Raw genomic sequence first — 18,616 nt, 5'->3', positions numbered from 1 at the left:
TCAATTATTTCGCTATTCGCGACCATCACACATTCGCGAATACAGTCAACTTCGCTAATAACGACTGCGGATATAACGACAATTCGCGAATAACGACAGCATTTCCATGCCCAGAGCAAAGTCCCTTCCAACTGTATACTGTAATACATAATTATAATGAGACTTCGGGTATAACGACACTTCGCGAATAAGGACACTTTTTTGATTCCCCGTCGAGTGTCGTTATAAGCGAAGTTGACTGTAGTATAAATGGCCGCAAACCTCTCCGTACATTGATTGTAGACAGTACAAGACCCGGCTGAAGAGATAGAATCGCAAAAGTTTCTCATCGTGAACCAGCCCAATTTATGAAAACACTAGTGCTGTATTGTACATGTACCAGTACTTTGTAGCGCTTCCTTGTAGATCTACCCAGTGGGTAAGGCATGCATGTGCACGGAACAAAGGAGGGCAAATTCATCAATCTGACAATCGGGAACAGCCCAGCCCCCCCCCCCCCCCCCCCTGACACAACACAACAGTCAGAAATCTTGATCGTGGCACGAGGGTATATTCTGGGGATCGACAAACACATGTGAAGGATTCATTAATTAATATTTAGGTGCACAGACAGAGTCGAGTATTCAAATTGATTCAAACATGAGAGACAACATAGCCAATGGACTTGAACAAAGTATAAGGTCTGAAAATCTACAAACAAAGTCGACTACATCAACTAAATTGGAAAGGAGAACGAGACATCGACTGATGATTCCTTCGCCAGCGAAACAATATTACTAAGTCGCACCACCTACAAAAAACAGGAGAGAGGAAAAGAAGACACACGCGTTGAAGACTCAAGTACAGGTGCAGTAGGCAGGCCCCATTGCCGCATTTTCAGAAGTTTAATAGCCTGTCTGAAATAAGCGCTACATGATTTCTGGGCTTTTGTGTGGATTTTTTTTCAAATCGGGTGAAATTTTAGGGCTCTCAAACTACTACTGTGAAAGCAGAAATTTTCGCTGGTGTAATATTTTCGGTATTCTCCAAAATCGGCGGTTCGGCGGAGGGAAATTTTCGGTAAAACCCGTTTTCCAGGTAAGTGCACTAGTACTACAGGTATACAGGTATACAGTATCGGTGCGTTTTATTTTCGGTAAAAATTGTCGGCACCGAAGTTACCGAAAATAAAACACTACCGAAAATTTCTGCTTTTACAGTAAGCGCCTCGGCTAGTAGTGCCGAAAATGTGGTATCTGGGCACTTCTAAGACTATAAGAGTATGACATGAAACTACACTGGTCCATCACTCTGTGCCTACGGCGCAAAGGAAACCAAATCCCACAGCGCAGGCGCACCAAAACTCAACAGTCCTAGACCTCACACTCACAACACAACACTAAACACACCACACGAAGAAATTCTGTATCGACTCTACTACTACTAGCGACCACACCAGATCTAGCGCAATATGGCATGGCAATGTTGCAAACAGGCAAACACACACACGCACACACACACACACACACACACACACACGCACACACTAAATTGTACAACAAGTAGCAGCCCAAGGCTTTGCTTACCATTTTTGCTGCCTCGTCCAAGTCATCTACGGGTAGGATTCGCAGGCCACTGTGTGCAATGAGCGCCTTGGCGTCCTCTACTCGCGTTCCCTGCAACCGCACGACTAGTGGGATGTTGAGCTGCAGTGATGTCGCCGCTTGAATGATTCCCTTGGCGATGATGTCGCAGCGCATGATACCGCCAAAGATGTTCACCAACACCGCAGTGACCTGAATCATGGGCAAACAGAATAGTCACCACACAGCATCAGAGCACTCATCAAAAAAGATTCTTGCTGAAAGACAACAACACACACACACACACACACAAGTAGATAAAGGGACTGCTTGTTCTCACTCACTATTACGCACTTTTTTGACCAACCAAACGGGCGAGAATGATTCGGAGTGATTCCCATTTGGGAATGTGACCAACCAAACGTAACCTCAGTGTTCTATGCAACCGGCTATTCTGCACCCCAGTAGTCTGGTACGACAGTATTACTCCTCGACATTCTGTCACTCAGAAACGCACAGTGCCCAAAGCTGGGACTGGTCTTTGCCATTTCCCCTGTCCACTACCCACCTTTGGATCCTCGCTGATGATCTTGAATGCTTCCGTGACCTGCTGTGCCGTTGCTCCACCGCCCACGTCGAGAAAGTTAGCGGGAGCACCGCCGTGCAGCTTGATGATATCCATGGTTGCCATGGCGAGACCGGCACCGTTTACTGCAGAGAGAGAGGGGGGGGGGCACATGCATACACAGACACACCCCAGGCACAGGCACAGTCACACACTCATGCCACAATGCACGAAACACTACCGTAAACGAATGTTCAAAACTACACTGGACATACAAGTACAAATAACATCAGTGCTACCAGTTCCGGTGCGTGGAAGGTAGCAAGCAACAGAGCCATACAGGTGCATACACAACAAGCGGAATGCTACATTCCATGCAGCCTTATCAGCTAGGACAGTGAGCATGGTGTATGATGCACTATCCGCACTGGAGTCCCCAGTAGGAGCAAATCAACAAGTGACGTCAAATAGGCCACACAGGAGCAAGAAAAGGGAATGCACTGGCGTCGCCACACCACCAAAGGTGCAATAAAAATCCCACCACGGGTGAGGCAATCGCAGCTCGAGATAGGAGTCGCTCTTGGTTAAGCACTCACTCTTGGCAGTACTTCACAGTGGTGCCCGTGCTGTGCAGTGTGCTATGCTTGAGAATTCATTATGTTTTACTACAGTTTTACCCACTATAGTGGTGCTTTGCATACGTTGAATAATACTGCAAAACAGGTAATTATAGGCGTTTTAAAATTTCGGTGTCAGAGACCTGATGGGTTTCAGGTGTAACTTAGGATTAGGTGACCAACGTTCCCTTCACATACAGCACATGCACTTGTGCCATTTAGGTGCCTGGTATTTCTACCAACCTGTTTTACAGTACACAAATCAGCAGCTACAGTCAGACCTCGCTTAACCGCACACATCCGTTTTCCACGAAAATATCCGGATAGGCGAGGGAACCGGATAATCGAACACACACACTGTGTGTGGGCATAGCATTGCTGTAAATCGGTGACCAACAATTTTCTTCCGGATGGCGAGGGATCCGGATAAACGAGGACCGGATAAGCGAGGTCTGACTGTACAAAGTTCGCTGTCTTTCTCGCAGTTCTTAAAAAAGACGGCTTTGTTGTTCAGTCAAATTCATTGTAACCAGTTCGGCCCGTCACTCTGAGCTCCGCTGATGAGATCTAGCAGGGTCGAAACAGCTACTAGTAGCTGTTCGGAGATTGTGTATCAGTAGCTACGTACTACTAGTCACACAGCAATGCAATGCAAGGCAAGGCAAGGGTATCACTCACCGAGACAACCAATACTGCCATCAAGACCGATGTAGTTCAGGTCGGCTTTCGATGCCCGTACTTCTCTATCGTCCTCCTGCGACCAGTCACGGAATCCAAACACCTCCTTCTGCCTGTAATGCGCGTTATCGTCAAAGTTGATCTTTGCATCCATGCAGATAACTTCACAGGGAAATAGGAACACGCACGCACACACACGCGCGCGCGCACACACACACACACGCAAACACATGCGGATTGAACAAGGACAGCGGTGCACATTGATCAACTTAAAGAGTCATTGCTAATGCTCCACTCCACAGAAAAGCACCAGGAAGGATGGCATGCCTGTCTTCTGATTACAGAGAAGCAACAAGTCAAGAAAACACACAAGCTTCTGCACACCACATTCCACCAGCTCTTTGCACACTACTAGTACATACCTTTGCCAGAACTCTCTTCGGAGAGCGGGTTTATTTCGATCAGCGACGCGTCGTGCTTTAAGAAGAGATCGTACAGGCGCATCATAACCTGAACGGCCTGGTCTACGCTGGCCTCGTCGAAGCCAATCTTGCCGGCCACTCGCCGTGCCTGCTCTTCCGTCAGTCCTACATGAGCAAGACAAGTAAGTACAGTGAGTACAGTGCCAGCATCATGAATGAGATGAGCTCAGTCAGACATGCAGAAGCACTCGGCTGAAGACAAGCCGACCAATCCAGCATGCTGTTGATAACTCCTGCGCACTCTTTCATGTCTACATCGGTATGCAACCCCGCAGTTGGTCGACTAAATGAGCTTGTCGGACCAAAGCCTGACTAGCGGCTACCCCCGCTACATGGACACTCATAGTAATGGTACGTACAACCATGCCAAAGAAGGGACTTCTTGCTCTTCAGATTACAGATGACACCAGCCGTGGCGTGCCTCTACAGAGAGGAGCCAGATGCTAGCGCGGAATAGAGTCCTCGAAAAATAGCACTTATGTGATGTATTCAGGATATGTATATAATACAACCCAACAGTACGCTTGTACGCGAAATATAAACCGACATACAAACCGAGGCGAAGCCGAGGTTTGTATGATGGTTTATATTTCACGTACAAGCTTACTAGTGGGATGTATTATACTTATGCTGACCTTCATACAAACTGACAGTCAACTTCTTCCTGTTTCTAAAAAGGAGTTTGTATGGTGGTGGTCTATATGGGGTTTGTATGAGGTATGAGGTTTATATGCCCAATATAAACCACCTGCATGATGGGGCAGTTGACTGGAAGTTTGTATGAAAGGTCAGCATAAAGTAAGTTACACTGACGTTTCACTTCACATGCAGATGAAATGCTCAAGTAATCACCGGCCATGCTTCATGAGACCAGGAAACCAAAGAGCAATACCGTATATTTAAACATGTAATTTTATGTGTATTTAAATGTCGGTGTCAGGGACCTGCCAGGTTTTGGGTGTAATGTAGAATTAGGTGACCACTATTCCCTTCACATACAGTGCATGGGAATAGTGACTTTTAGGTGTGCTCATTATTTAGGTGCCTCGCTTCTCTGCCCAAATTATCGAAATTAATGAATACACCGAAATACGTGAGCTACAGGATAGAATCTACCCAGTCCAGCAAGCAGCCCGGCATTGATGGCATTGTCTGACAACGATGGCGTACGTACCAACTTTGATATCGACTCCCTCCTTGATGATAGCGTCGGGGTTGGTGGCAGCCACCTTTTCAATGTCCATACCACCCTCTGAGCTGGCAACAATTGCAGGGCCCTGAAATAGTAGAAGTGAGAGAGAGAGAGAGAGAGAGAGAGAGAGAGAGAGAGAGAGAGAGAGAGAGAGAGAGAGAGAGAGAGAGAGAGAGAGAGAGGGAGAGAGAGAGAGACCAATACTAGTATTAAATAGTCGATCAGCAGCAGGCAATGGTGTTCTGTTCGTAGAAAGAGCTCAAACTCGAAATCACTCTGATACTGGTGCTCAACCACCTAAGGTGCTATGCGTGGGTGCATTTGCATCCTTCTTGCCTGATCCCCCCCCCCCCCCATCACACACAGACACACAGGCACACGGGCATAGACACAGACACACGTACCACAATCACCATATCTTACCATGAACGCACGGTCCATGACGAGTGCAAAGTAGAATTCTTTACGCGAGTAGAGTCGCTCGCAAACTAAGACCTGCATGTATGGTGGGAAGAACACAGTCAGAACAAAGATTAAGACTGCGTTCGTTTTTAGCTACCTGGTAGAGTAGAGTAGAGTCATTCTACCGATAGAGATAGAAGGTAGAGGTAAGCGCACAAACGCTGTCCTACCGGATTTAGTAGTTTTTCACGATACGTACGTGAAATGTTTCTCTTCTGCATGGAGTTGTGTACAACTCCTTGATTTTTCTGGAAATCCCGTACCTCTATCAAGTTCTACCGACTTCTACCAGGTAGAGCCGGTAGAGAAAGGTAGAATCTACTCTTTTGAGTAGAAAAACACATCTACCGAAAGAAGTAGTTTCTACCCAAACCTGTAGATCAAGATTCAAAAACGAACGTCCCCTAAGGTAAGTAACCACAAGCATTGAGTCATTTTTGACAGACTCAAACTTCACGCTTACGCGATCATCAGGCAACAGCATTCAGGCACAGGAATGAGTTTGCCTGATGATCGTGTAAGCGTGTGAACTTGAGTCGCAAAAGCCCCACTCTATCTCATTTGTACAACAAAGCTTGTCGCTGCTGCAGTGTACAAATAACAAGAGTATATAATCCCCCTAGAGCGTGCAACTCTGCATATGGGGTCTCCGACGGCGAAAACTCACATCACGTGTCTCAGATACGTTCATACTACGTACAAACGAAGGATAGCGTGCGCGCAATCCGAATATCTGCCATGGTCATGCTGGGGATTTGCATACGAGCAGTGAGCTTCTGCCAGAGAGTGCTTTTTTTATTACTCCGCTGCTCGCTAAAAACGGGCTGGAAACGTACAACTGAGACACTGCACCACGTGATGTGAGTTTTTGCCGTCGGCGTACCCCATAGAAAGGGCATCAGGAGTTGCACACTCTTGGGGGGTTATATACTCTTGCTAATAAGTGTTAGAAATCGCCGCACGTTCAGCACCGCACACCTGACATATGACAGTGCACAGGTAGGTCAGCAAGCATGACTGACAGATGCAAACATGCCATGTGAACTGCACTGCACACACACCTTCTCGCAGATGCGACCACGCTCGCCGGTCTGTTTCGTGACTAGCGTGTGTCCAATCATCTGGCCAGCCATGTCCTTTGCCTCATCAGCCCTGTACAAGCACAGGAGTCAGTCCACGCCATGGCATTGCAGACAACAATCAGATAAACACAAATAGCAGCTACAGCACACACACATTTACCTCATTCGCTACATAGATCAGTACAGCAACAGCTCACCCCACTAATATCCTTCGTTTTAAATTACTAGTATAATATTATTTTTTCCCTGTTGACGCTTCTTGTCAAGCTAATTGCTATGGTTGATTTCTACCCTAATACTACGACCATCATGAACAGACCCCCCCCCCCCCCTCATTAGGTTAGGGGGTACCCCCTCTCATTTTTCGATAAACACAATGAGAATGCGGCCACGACTCCTTCGTCGTTTCCGGGTGCCCGCACATTGCATTGTGTGTGCGAAGGCAATATTGCTAACTGTTTGTTTGGGTGCAAGGTGAGAGGCCGAGGTCGGAAAACTGTCCTCGCAATCCGGGCTGTATATTCCTACAGGCACGCTGTGTATACCATGCATGGCGATAAACAGTGCACCGGGAAATATTTGGCGCATTTGGATTTATGGTGGGCTTGATAGGATGCCTTGTGACAGAGCTTTTAGGTCTGGCTTCACAAGATAACCGCAGTATGCGATACCAGGACTGCTGTTTCAACCAGGCGAGGCTGGGGGAACTACTAGCTCTTGGCCCCTGTGTGTACCGACAATGTGTGAACAGACCCGCATAGTGCGGTCTTATCGTGCCGTAACAGCGGTCTAGAGCGATATTTACGTAAGTCTCATTGTTCACAAAGCAATCATAACAACGAATACCGTATACAATACTAAAATCAATGATGATGCTGACAAGCTACTCTGACACCAATTGACCATGCCGAGAAGAGAGTATAAGTATCGTGTTGCCCTGAACTGCACAAATCAGTGGGCCACAACACTTGCTGGATATCTGCATGAAACTCCCCCTACACAAAAATGTTCACCATGTTTGCAACTTACGAATAGACAATTTTGACGCCACCCTTTAGGCCACTGTCGAACTGACCAAGGCCTCGACCACCGGCAAGAACTTGCGCCTTCACCACCATATCCTTGCAATCTGAAGTGTGCATTCACGCATGATTACACAAATAGGGGTGCAAAATTACAGATTGACAATTTCGCCCATCCAAACGATTCAAATCGAGTTCGACGTACTGAGATCCTGGGCAATTTTATGCGCCTCTTCTGCAGAGCGGGCCACCTCTCCTCGGGGAGTAGGAACTCCATTGTCCCGCAATAATCCCCAGCTGAAATGCTCGTGGACGGAAAGAAATCGTCGGGCTTGTTGAGTGAAATTGTTCTGCCCAGCCTACAAGTCAATACGACCAACATAACAGAATTCCATCATCTCCAGAAAAACCGTCGCAGATTTCACACAGCCCACTCACGGCCAGGGTTCTGGAAAGCATTCCTGCGAACTGCCCACAGGAAGCCATCGCTGGCAGGCCCAGCAGGCTAGCCTAGCAAACAACGGCGGTAACTATTACTTCCAAGAACTCTTCAACGAAACGTCCAAAGCCTTGTTTCATGAAAACAGAAAAAGTCACTTCAACCCCAACCGACACCCACCTGAAGTAGGAATCTGAATGCTCGCCCTCGCACAGCAAGCAGGACAGCAGTCACCGCAGATACCGAATATGTGCGGCTTGACAAAAAAAGCCCCCGCTGGCTCACTGTTGTCAGTGTGGAAGATTGAGGTTCGCCCGACTGTCACGCAGTTCACAAAGCAGGAAGTAGTAAAATGCCGGTAATTTACTACTCACGTCACTGGAAGAGGACTTTTTTATTCTCTCCCATACTACTTCCGGTTCCTCGATCGTCAGAAACCGAAAGGCTGCAAACTACAGTACCTGCTTCAACAACAAAAAGTTCAAGTGTTTGTGAGAGTGTCATGCATAACACTAGTACTAGATCAACGGTACAATACTCTTATTATGTACTCTTGCCGTCTTGGTTAGTCAGGCCAGTGACAGTGGCGAGTGCCACTGCCAGTGATAGTGCAGTACCCTGGATCTAGCAGTCTACACTACAGCCAGGCTAGGAAGCACAGTTTTTGACGACCCACCAGCTATTTCAGTACTTGACCTTGGATAAATCGGCTACATGTAGATCTATGCATAAAGAAGTACAGATTTGATGGCTCTGGCCTCGGAGGTATGTTGAAAAGAAGTGTATCAAGAGTTCATAAACCTGGGGGTTATGAACTCTTGAGTATCTGTAAATGAATTTGTACCGTACTTCTTTTTATCATAAAGCGTCATCACAATGTGATAAAAAGATGTTGAAACAGCGTACTGTGAAGAATAAATTCTTCCTCTGTCCACACAGTCACGGCTCACTACCACAAATGGAAAAGGTTCCTTGACCTTACAACTACATGTAACTTGAACTCGGAAGGTAGAACCAGATTTTTGGAACTCAATAGCCGTGGTTGGCTATAAAAAGTTAAAAACCCTGCAATCGCCATGCAAAGTGGTCATTGGCTACCCCAGCCATGTATTGCTTGGAATAAAATAAAAATAAATATCACCAAGACGACTGATTAGCTTATAGTTATACATGTATACTCTTGATATTACATGTGCCGATATGGGACGGCACGGTACACGTAGTGTTACAAACACAAGATGGGAAGATGTCAGAGTGAGAGAAGGATAATTATTGATCTCAAGTGAACACCTCCGAAAGGGCAGGGAGGGAATGGAAAGTGACAACTGCCAACATAATAATTATTCTGATATGTACAATGACATGCGTACAACATAAAATAATACTAGTGCATGCATGTCGAGTGTATGATCTAACAACAGTTACACTACGGTAGTATGAGTAGTCGCGGGTAATGGCTGGTGCTGTCCGGCCGCAACACAGAGGATGGCGTGCTTTTAGGGCACTGTGACCTCTGTGTGCTCCTCTCTCTCTCTCTCTCTCTCTCTCTCTCTCTCTCTCTCTCTCTCTCTCTCTCTCTCTCTCTCTCTCTCTCTCTCTCTCTCTCTCTCTCTATCTCTCTCTCTCTCTCTCTCTCTCTCTCTCTCTCTCTCTCTCTTTATCTCTGTCTCTGTCTCTCTCTCTCTCTCTCTCTCTCTCTCTCTCTCTCTCTCTCTCTCTCTCTCTCTCATCCCGGTGCTGCAGCTTGAAAACTCGGTGTACAATGTCTTCTGGCATCAACAGGCAGGTAGGTGCCTGCAAGAATAAGGTGAAAGCCGCCAGTTTCGTTCATGACGGCTTTGCCAAGCACGTTTCTGGCTTTCTGCTTCAAACAGCTTCACATATTTACACTAAGGTAAAGCGCTGTCATGCGCAAGGCATGCATGCAACACTAAGCAATTTCGGTTCAAGCTGTGGATCTGTGCTGAGCCTTCAAGCGATTCAAAAAGGTCACCAGCTCAGTTCACCATCTGACAAAACACAAAATAAATCTCTCAATGAATTGGGGTAGTGGAGACTCAAGGACTCAGCAGGTGCTTCGTAAGGCAAGGTCTTAATGTATAGTAGGAGTTCATTCGTATGCAGAGCATGGCTACTCCGGTCTACCCACACGTCCACCCGATGCACATTGTAGTACTTCAGAACTTGAAACACGTACACGTATGCCGTGTGCTGTGCACGGCTTGTAGCTGTAGCCGTTGTGAAGTAGTGCATTGCCGGGTGCGCTCCGAATTCACGTCCAGGGGCACTCAGTGCGAGGCAGTTCTTGCTATCCATCTCTCGCTGCCAGACCGGCACCGTGCATGCAGTCGTGCGTATCACAGAGTCGGCTGAGTGTCGGTGTTTATCTGATGGACAACGGTGAACCGAGGAGGTGCTCCTGGCTTGCCTGGGTGTACGCTGGGGCCAGCGCGGCCTGGCGGTTGGCCGCTGCATCGCGGTCCAGTCTCCTCTGGACGCGGCCAAAGCTGCCGTCCCAGAGGAGCACCTGGCTCTGTTGCACTGCACCACCGATGTCCCGCGTGTACACTGTACTTGCAGTACCTGCAATCAATCAAGAGTATATACGCATATAATGAATACATGTACACAAGGCAGAACAACAGAGACCAACAGGCTTTCTCGTGACTCCGAGTTTCGTGTTTTTAAAAAACACTCATCAGACGAATTCGTTGTTCTGCCTTGTGCAGTACGCTCTGCCCTTGTTAGGGTATTGAGCACTATTTGCAGCAAGGGCTTCAGACACTTTGTCTAATGAATACTTGTATAGCAAATAGGCGGCGCGGAGACAATAACATTATTCCCGTAGCTATGCAGAAGACGTTACTTCAGTAACGTCTGGCGCTAGCCAGGGTCCACACAGCTTTAATTTGGTGTTTGTTTGTTTGTTTGTTTGTGTGTTTGTGTCACGCCTGGCGCTATCCCGTATCTCTCCCGTACCGTACCGTACCGTACCAGGAAAGACAGCTGGCCACAATATTTTTATTTGTTTGTGCCATCGACATGCCTGGCGCTATCCCGTACCTGTCCCGTACCATCAAGAGTACGGTACCATCAAGAGAATGAGTATATATGCGAAGTGTATCGGGGGAATGCATTCAGTGCAGTAACATTTTGTGTGGATTTGTGTGCGAGGCCGAGATCCCACTAGCAGGCTGGTTGGGCCGCCTGTCGACCAGCCCGGGAATGGTATGTAGGCCGATAGCATAAAAATTATAACGTATATACAGTCGTGTAGATGTATAGCAGGGAGTCATATTATGTAAACGACTCCCTGCTGTATGGTGAGATTTTCTGGAAAGAAATACGAAATAGGGAGACGAGTAAATGCAATCAGAATGGATGTTAGTTGCCGTCAGTATGATAATAAGAAGAAGAAGAACGCCCGTGATCGGCAGAGTCAGCGCCGGGGGCCAGGAAACGTCAGGACCGACATCCCGTCGACTCCAGAACGCCCGTGATCGGCAGAGTCAGCGCCGGTCCCATAGCTATGCAGAAGACGTTACTTCAGTAACTCATTGAAACGTTTTTGCAATACAATGATGTAGCTAATAAAAGGAAAAAGCATTTCCATCAGTTCTAACAACATGCACGGTGAGCTAGGCAACAAAGCATAGCGCAGGGCCCTGAGCTTCCAAGCTCTCTCGTTATAACAATACGTTTTGCTATTGCTACGTTCAATGTCCACCTCGCTGTTTCTGCTCATTACTGAACATAGCCCATGCATGCGTACACGTTTAGTACCGTATTGTTCCGGAGTATAAGCCGCATGTTGAACACTCAAAATTCACCCAACAAAAAAGGGATGTGGCCTACGCTCCGATGATCAAATTAACGGTGATAAATAGGGTAGATGTCTGTATTTCGTGGCAAAAGAAATGGGGGTGCGGCTTATACTCCGGATAGTACGGTAGGTTTGCAGCAGGTTTGCAGCAGGTTCTATTATCACCTGTCTAACAAGTTGATGGACAAACCGGTGACAAGCCGTTCTCTTCTTATATTAAATTCTGAGTGATACGGAGTAACGCTATTGGTCTTAGAATACGGATTATATTTCGTCACTTGTCTGCAAATTGCTTGGGCAATAGGTTCTAATTGAACGTCTTCTCTCATTATGTGAACATCTCAGGGCTCCGCACATTGAGGGGGGGGGGGGCTTACTACCACTGCAAGAGAGTAGTGTATAGAAGACCTCAGTGCCGTTGTTCTTAATCGTCAAGTATCACACTGATAGTGCAGTCATTAGGTATACAATCATAACATAGGTCATCAATATCGGCCGGGAGCAGTTTAGGTTCTCCGCGCCCATCAGACTATTTCCGTGCTGACCTGTTCTAAGTCATTCACGGCTAGACTTACGAGCATGCCCGGCTTCAACTGCCTGGCTAGTTGCCGGCTCTGTAAGGTTGTGGCTGAGTCCGGCCGTGACGATGCACGGCGCTAACGATTCGCCAGAAGGTTGCCCTCCGGATTGGTTGCTGCTAGCACCTGGCTCTTGATCACTGCTGCTGTACTCCTCATTGCGTGCCTGGCATCTGTGTGGCTGCTTGTCCTTGGGAACTCGGTGAACTGGCAGATTAGTGAGCACCATGGAGCTATACAGTAGACGATGAAACAATAGAACACGCCAGAGCTCTACTCAACTACGAGTACACAAAACCTTTCGAAGACGGGTTTGGAGAAAACCATTTGCTTTATAGGTGGAGTTTAGTTCAGCACTTCAGCCAATATGGGTCAATCTGGAGGACTTCACGTTTTCCCCCGCAGTCGAATCTGTAGCACTGCAGCAAAGGAAATGAGCTTCATTCGCCCGGGTTCTTGCAGATCTGGCACATGATTGGCATTACAGAACAGGCATATGTACATTGCTAAAGAGGCGACGGGCTCACTGCTTACTAGTGCGGGGGTTAGTTTCTCTGTATTCCTGGTTAGGAGTGCTATGCCCTGCCACCTAATTTCAACTCCACCCGATCCAAAATAATCACCGACGAAAAGAAGTGTACTCCGATGGAGAGCCAAGGATTAATTTATACAGAAGAAAAAAGGACCAAGGAACTACAAGTTCCGCTGATTGTTTAGTAACTGGTGGTGTTAGTGGACACTATAGCGTAACTTGTAGTTCCTTGGTCCTTTTCTTTTGTATGAAAAGAAGTGTTATTACTATAATTATGCTGTCCACTGACCTCACAGCCTTGTTGTGACACTGGGTGACAGCCTCGATCACTGGCGTGCCCAGGTCGGCGACGTTGACAACAGCAACGACGGAGTTGGAGTTGCCGGCAGCCGTACTGGGTGCACAGTCGCTCACGGCCACCCACAGCGTTCTCCCCTGGGCCAGGATGCGGTACACGCAGCCGTAATCGACCGGCGATGCCGTCGCTGCTTGCCGTGTAAAGTTGCCAGGTAGTGGTGGCTTGCCAAGCAGGTGTGATACGCTGAACTCTACTCTGTGCTTCACAGTGCCCGACAAGGGGTCTGTGCACAGCCAGGCCTGGATCAGTGGTTTGCCGATCACAGTCGTGAAAACGTATTCGCCACTGACTGCCACTCCGTCGTACTGATAGTCACCACTAGAGTTATAGTGTAAACACACGCGTACACGCAGCAACACATATACACACATTTGCCAACCCGTACGCAGTTGCACACGTACACACACACACACGTACACACACACATGTACACACACACGTACACACACACACACGTACACACACACACACGTACACACACACACACACACACATCTGCTGAGTTGACTGCGTATTGAAAAACTAGCAATGCTACTGCTGTTGTGTGTACACACCCGAATGCATGCCGTCAGAACAGAAGTTGCACTTCAGAACAGTACTTACCTTATGTTGACTGGTGTACACTCCGACAGCGGTGGTGCAGTGCTTGTGTCATACACAAACACACTGTGATCGCAGACTAGCCACGCAGTGCCACTGCCAGCATGTTTCACCATGGTCGAAACCGGACGATCGCGATGCGCAGCCTCGGGGCTCTCCAGCGGCACCAGGATGGTTTTGAACGGACATTCGAATCTCTCGGTTCCCCAAGCGGAGAGGATGTCCTTGCCGTCAATGCGCGCCAATGTTCCATTGCTCAAGCCGACGAGGAGCACCCCAACAGTCGCAGCCGTGCTGTCCGCTGGTTGTGGTTTTGCCGACACGTAGAGAAGGGACGTGATGGTTGCGCTTGCTGCCAGTTTCCGCACGCGAACGCTGTGGTCCTTACTGCGAATGATGCAGACTGTGCCACCGCGGGCGCCCGTGATGATGAAGTGCTGAGAACCGATCTCCGCCAGGACGATGTGCCCGCTCAGCGCTGGCGTTTGGTCACGCATCGTGCGCACCTCACGCCCGAGGCCGGGCTTGGACAGGTCAAACGAGTAGAGCTGGACGTCGCTGCCGTCTTCTCTGCCGTCTTCTCTGCCCACGCACGCCCACGCCTGCATGCATTAGTATACCAAGCATGGGGCAGCACAGCGGCAGCACAGCACAGCGGCAAGTGAAATACGAACAAAGATAAATGAGTACAGGTCAACTCTCAATATGCCAACTCTCGATTTTACGTAAACCTCATACACCGTAGAAATTTGAAACCGTCAGTCTTTCATCGAAGTCATCCAAGACTGCAAGATGCACGACTTTCAGCACATTCCGCTTTTCCTGAATGCGGCTTTACCGGCGTTTGCTGTGTTGACAACTAAAGCGTGTTCATGTGCCGTTTTATGCTACACTAGTCGCTATCACTTCATGAAGCCGTCCTGACTCAACTGCACTGTAATAGTCCTAAGCTGATTATTCACATCCTTATGATTATGGTGAAAAAGGAGGACAACATGTTAAACCTTAGTTAAACCGAGTTAAACCTTATGATTATCATGGTATGTAGCCATGGCATGCATTTAGGGAAACCCAGCCAGCTCTCTTTTGCAGGTTATTTGTTCTGTCTTCTCTTCTAACACTGTCCACTGCTAATGGATCTTCTCTCTATGATCATAAGTATGTTCCTGGAACGGGGTTGCTGCTTTTGGCTTCCTCTCTTCAAAACTTTCCCATCAAATGTGTAGTGAAAATAATAATAATAATAATAATAATAATTTGAAACTCGGATGTTGAGCCATAAATAAATGTAGAAAGGAAAAAGACATTATGGATACGAGTTAAGAGTAACTCTCCATCACTGTAACATGATACTTTATACAGTCAGAAAGTGCAATAACTAGGCACAAAACTGACAGAGTACTGAGACATTCGACGTCCTGACACCTAGCTTCAACACATCTCCGTAGCGCTAACCGACAGCCTTCCAATTGGAAGGTTCAAGGTTATGGAAAGACCAAAGAGGGAAAGGCAAGCGCAACGAAAACGAGCAAAAGCTACAGTCGTTTTCGTTGCGCTTGCCTTCCCCTCTTTGGTCTTTCCATAACCTTGAACCTTCCAAGTTGGAAGGCTGTCGGTTAGCGCTACGGAGATGTGTTGAAGCTAGGTGTCAGGACGTTGAATGTCTCAGTACTCTGTCAGTTTTGTGCCTAGTTAAGAGTAACTCTCCATCACTGTAACATGATACTTAACTCGTATTCATAATGTCTTTTTCCTTTCTACAATAATAATAATAGTAACAAAAGCAGGTCGCATAATGAAGCAGCATAACTATAGATGTGCAAAGTCATGATGCCTGGTCCGCTTCTGTCCTGGGTTCACTACCCCGTGCATTGCAGCCGCGAGCAAAACCAGCTCAGGCTGAGAGTTCCCTCCATGATTGTGTAGTGAGAATGGGAATGAAAAATGCAGCATTTTTATAATTATCCAGAGTGATGTACTGAAGCTTTGGCCTGTCAATAAATGAGAGTATCGTGCTCTGGAGTGTGAGCTTTGTACTAACCTGTGGGGCTCCGGAAACTGGCTGCTCAAACGCATCCATGCCAAGTACGACCAGGGGAGACTTGTGATCCCTTGGCAGCGTGGCTCTACCGCGAATGCAGGCAAAGTCGGCGTGCTGCAAGAGACGGACTAGCTCGCCGGCAGTCGGCCGCTGTTCTGGCGACTCTTGCAGGCACTGTGCAATCACACATGAGTACAATCATACTAATATGAAGGCATCAAGTTGTGGCATATTAGATTTTGGCTGCCTCGCTGATACACTTCAACGAGAACGTGTTTATAATAATTGACCTTGTGCAACGGCGACATTTTACGAGTGTGACAAAACCCCAGCAGCCAGGTCTGGAGGTTGCAACGACTTCATGCCAGCGGCTGTGTAGCCTGATGGTGGAGAGTATGCAGCAGCTGGTCTTGTGCTGCAGCCCAGAGCGCTCCCACCGTCGGCTTTGGGCATGCGCCATACAATGTGATGCTGGGCCAGAATCAAACTTTTTCATGCGGTGTGTCAATACAGTCAGACCTCGCTTATCCGGTCCTCTTTTATCCTGATCCCTCGCCATCCGGAAGAAAATAGCTGGTTACAGATTTACAGCATCCATGGTGCATCCAACATAACCAGTGTTCGGTTATCCGGTTCCCTCGCCTATCCGGATATTTTTGTGGAAAACGGATCTGTGCGGTTAAGCGAGGTCTGACTGTACTGTCGAAAAGATGGTGTACGGTGTCCGCGTACTCTTACTTCAGTTATGCAGCTGCACCTGCTAAATCAGGGTCATTGGCAGACCCCCTCCCCCCCCCCCCACACACACACTAATAGCTTCCGTGGCATTAGCCACTAGTATTTAGTTCATGGTGCACTAGAGTTAGATTTACAGGCATGTGCTATGCGCACTGCATGCATGGGTGTACGGTATGCAGCCGCCACCCTCTCTCACAGCCTGGTGCGCGCGCGCGCACATACACACACATACACATATCCTGTCCTGTCCTGAACATTGCCGTAAGACGGTCACATGCCCCCTCATACGAGGGGCCCGACAGACATGGGGTAGGTCGGTTGAGTACGGTACGCAGCGCGCTCCCCAGGCTAGCGGCCAACGTGAGTTCTGTTCATGCACACAGGCACACACAGACAGACACACACACACACACACACGTACCTGCTTAACGAGGTTGTACATGGCAGGCCAGTACAGCAGGTCGGAGAGGACCTCGTGCAGACGAGCGGCCTGCGTTTCACGACTCGCGCCGTAGACCTCCAGCATGTCTTTCTCGCGCATGATGTGATTAGCACCGGGCAGGAACGGACGCTTGCCACCCGTTGCGAGCTCACACAGGACCAGTCCAAAACAAAATATGTCAGCCTGGAGATACGTAAAAAAAAAAAGAAGGTATACTACGGTCTGATTTGTACGACATTTAGGTTTGAAGGACACGTGGCGTGCATTGGCGCATGCTCCACGTAATTGATTCATTCTAATTATCACTATTCCACAAACTGGTTATCGTTGTGAGCTGAGTGTAAACGAGAGGTTCGACCTCGTGTGTGTGTGTGTAGAAGAGGTTCGACCTCGTGTGTGTGTGTGTAGAAGAGGTTTGACCTTGTGTGTTCACTATATAACACACCCCACTACCCACCTCTCCAATGCCAGTTCACGCATGCAGCTTCCAGGGAGCCCGCCACGACAACTAGCCAGCAACACGTTACATCAATACCAAACTACACCAAGCAATACCATAATATATTATATCAACACTCCACTGCATCATGACAACTTGCCAGCAACACACTTTACATCAACACTAGAATAGTGCACGCGTCACCCACACCTTCTCGTCATAGTGCAGTGTGCCTGTGGCGGAGGAGATCATTTCCGGTGGCCGGTAGCCCGCTGTGCCCGTTAACTTGCTGAGCCCAGCCGGGCCACACCACTGTGAGATGCCAAAGTCGGTGAGGACAGCCACGCGCTCGGTGGAGATGTCCAGCGACCGTATGAGAATGTTGTGGGGCTTCATGTCCCTGAAGGCAATGCACTTGCCGTGCATGCATTCTAAACCCAGGGCAACCTGGGACACGGTTACAGCAGTTAAACACACACACGCACGTACGCGCGCACACACACACACACACACACATGCACACACACACACACACACACACACACACACACACACACACACACACACACACACACACACACACACACACAAACACACACACACACACACAGTAGTATTCTTACAAAAGGCAGAAGAGAATAGAGACAGCCGGCTAGGTCATTGTTGTAACGCTGCGTTTCATGCACATAGCAAAGCTAAGGCAATCCTCAGACAACTGATAACCTGTACATCATCTGGGTCCAAATTTATACCCAGGCAGGTAGCTAAAATAGGGCGCGCAAAGTGAGTGAAGCGCGAAAAAGCACGAAAAAGCATAGCGCGCAAAGGTGGCAAAAGCGCGACATTAGTGTGACATTTCAAGTGATACGTTAGTTAGGGAGACATGGTGCGGATGGTGTCGGTTATCACATGGGAGGTGAGAAAAGGAGGGAGAGAAGGAGGGGTGACAGTCAAGTAACACGTT

At 48.1% G+C, this 18,616-nt stretch overlaps 2 protein-coding genes across 2 annotated transcripts in view; both read right to left on the bottom strand.

The window, feature by feature from the left end:
* Positions 1 to 530: 530 nt before the first annotated feature.
* On the bottom strand, positions 531 to 8,277 carry LOC135818516 (succinate--CoA ligase [ADP-forming] subunit beta, mitochondrial-like). The gene is made up of 11 exons (XM_065331904.1): positions 8,101 to 8,277; positions 7,868 to 8,021; positions 7,670 to 7,769; positions 6,620 to 6,710; positions 5,520 to 5,591; positions 5,079 to 5,181; positions 3,845 to 4,009; positions 3,423 to 3,584; positions 2,131 to 2,273; positions 1,566 to 1,775; positions 531 to 790 (listed from the first exon to the last, which is right to left on the bottom strand). Exons 1-11 carry the CDS (start codon positions 8,146 to 8,148, stop codon positions 716 to 718), a joined length of 1,323 nt encoding a protein of 440 aa, XP_065187976.1. The 5' UTR covers positions 8,149 to 8,277; the 3' UTR covers positions 531 to 715.
* An 815-nt stretch (positions 8,278 to 9,092) lies between these two features.
* Positions 9,093 to 18,616, bottom strand: part of LOC135818515 (uncharacterized) — a 31,100-nt gene continuing 21,576 nt past the window's right edge. Inside the window, exons 13-19 of the mRNA XM_065331903.1 lie at positions 17,863 to 18,099; positions 17,193 to 17,396; positions 16,034 to 16,207; positions 13,996 to 14,594; positions 13,324 to 13,710; positions 12,500 to 12,735; positions 9,093 to 10,684 (exon numbers count right to left, since the gene is read on the bottom strand). Coding sequence (XP_065187975.1) covers positions 10,485 to 10,684; positions 12,500 to 12,735; positions 13,324 to 13,710; positions 13,996 to 14,594; positions 16,034 to 16,207; positions 17,193 to 17,396; positions 17,863 to 18,099 — 2,037 coding nt within the window. The 3' untranslated portion in view covers positions 9,093 to 10,484. The remainder of the gene's footprint in view (positions 10,685 to 12,499; positions 12,736 to 13,323; positions 13,711 to 13,995; positions 14,595 to 16,033; positions 16,208 to 17,192; positions 17,397 to 17,862; positions 18,100 to 18,616) is intronic.

This window comes from Sycon ciliatum, chromosome 5 (assembly GCF_964019385.1).
Source record: "Sycon ciliatum chromosome 5, ocSycCili1.1, whole genome shotgun sequence".
Lineage (NCBI taxonomy): Eukaryota > Metazoa > Porifera > Calcarea > Leucosolenida > Sycettidae > Sycon > Sycon ciliatum.
Note: the sequence above shows the minus strand (reverse complement) of the source record. Positions and strands in the feature narration are given on the sequence as shown.

Bases quoted from the DNA above. Each gene is read 5' to 3' on its own strand.
- LOC135818516 (XM_065331904.1), bottom strand. From the start codon at position 8,148: ATGGCTTCCTGTGGGCAGTTCGCAGGAATGCTTTCCAGAACCCTGGCC. The intron at 7,770-7,867 runs GTACGTCGAACT...TGCACACTTCAG, and splicing joins TAAAATTGCCCAGGATCTCA to ATTGCAAGGATATGGTGGTG. The intron at 1,776-2,130 runs GTGGGTAGTGGA...CCCATGATTCAG, and splicing joins TCATCAGCGAGGATCCAAAG to GTCACTGCGGTGTTGGTGAA.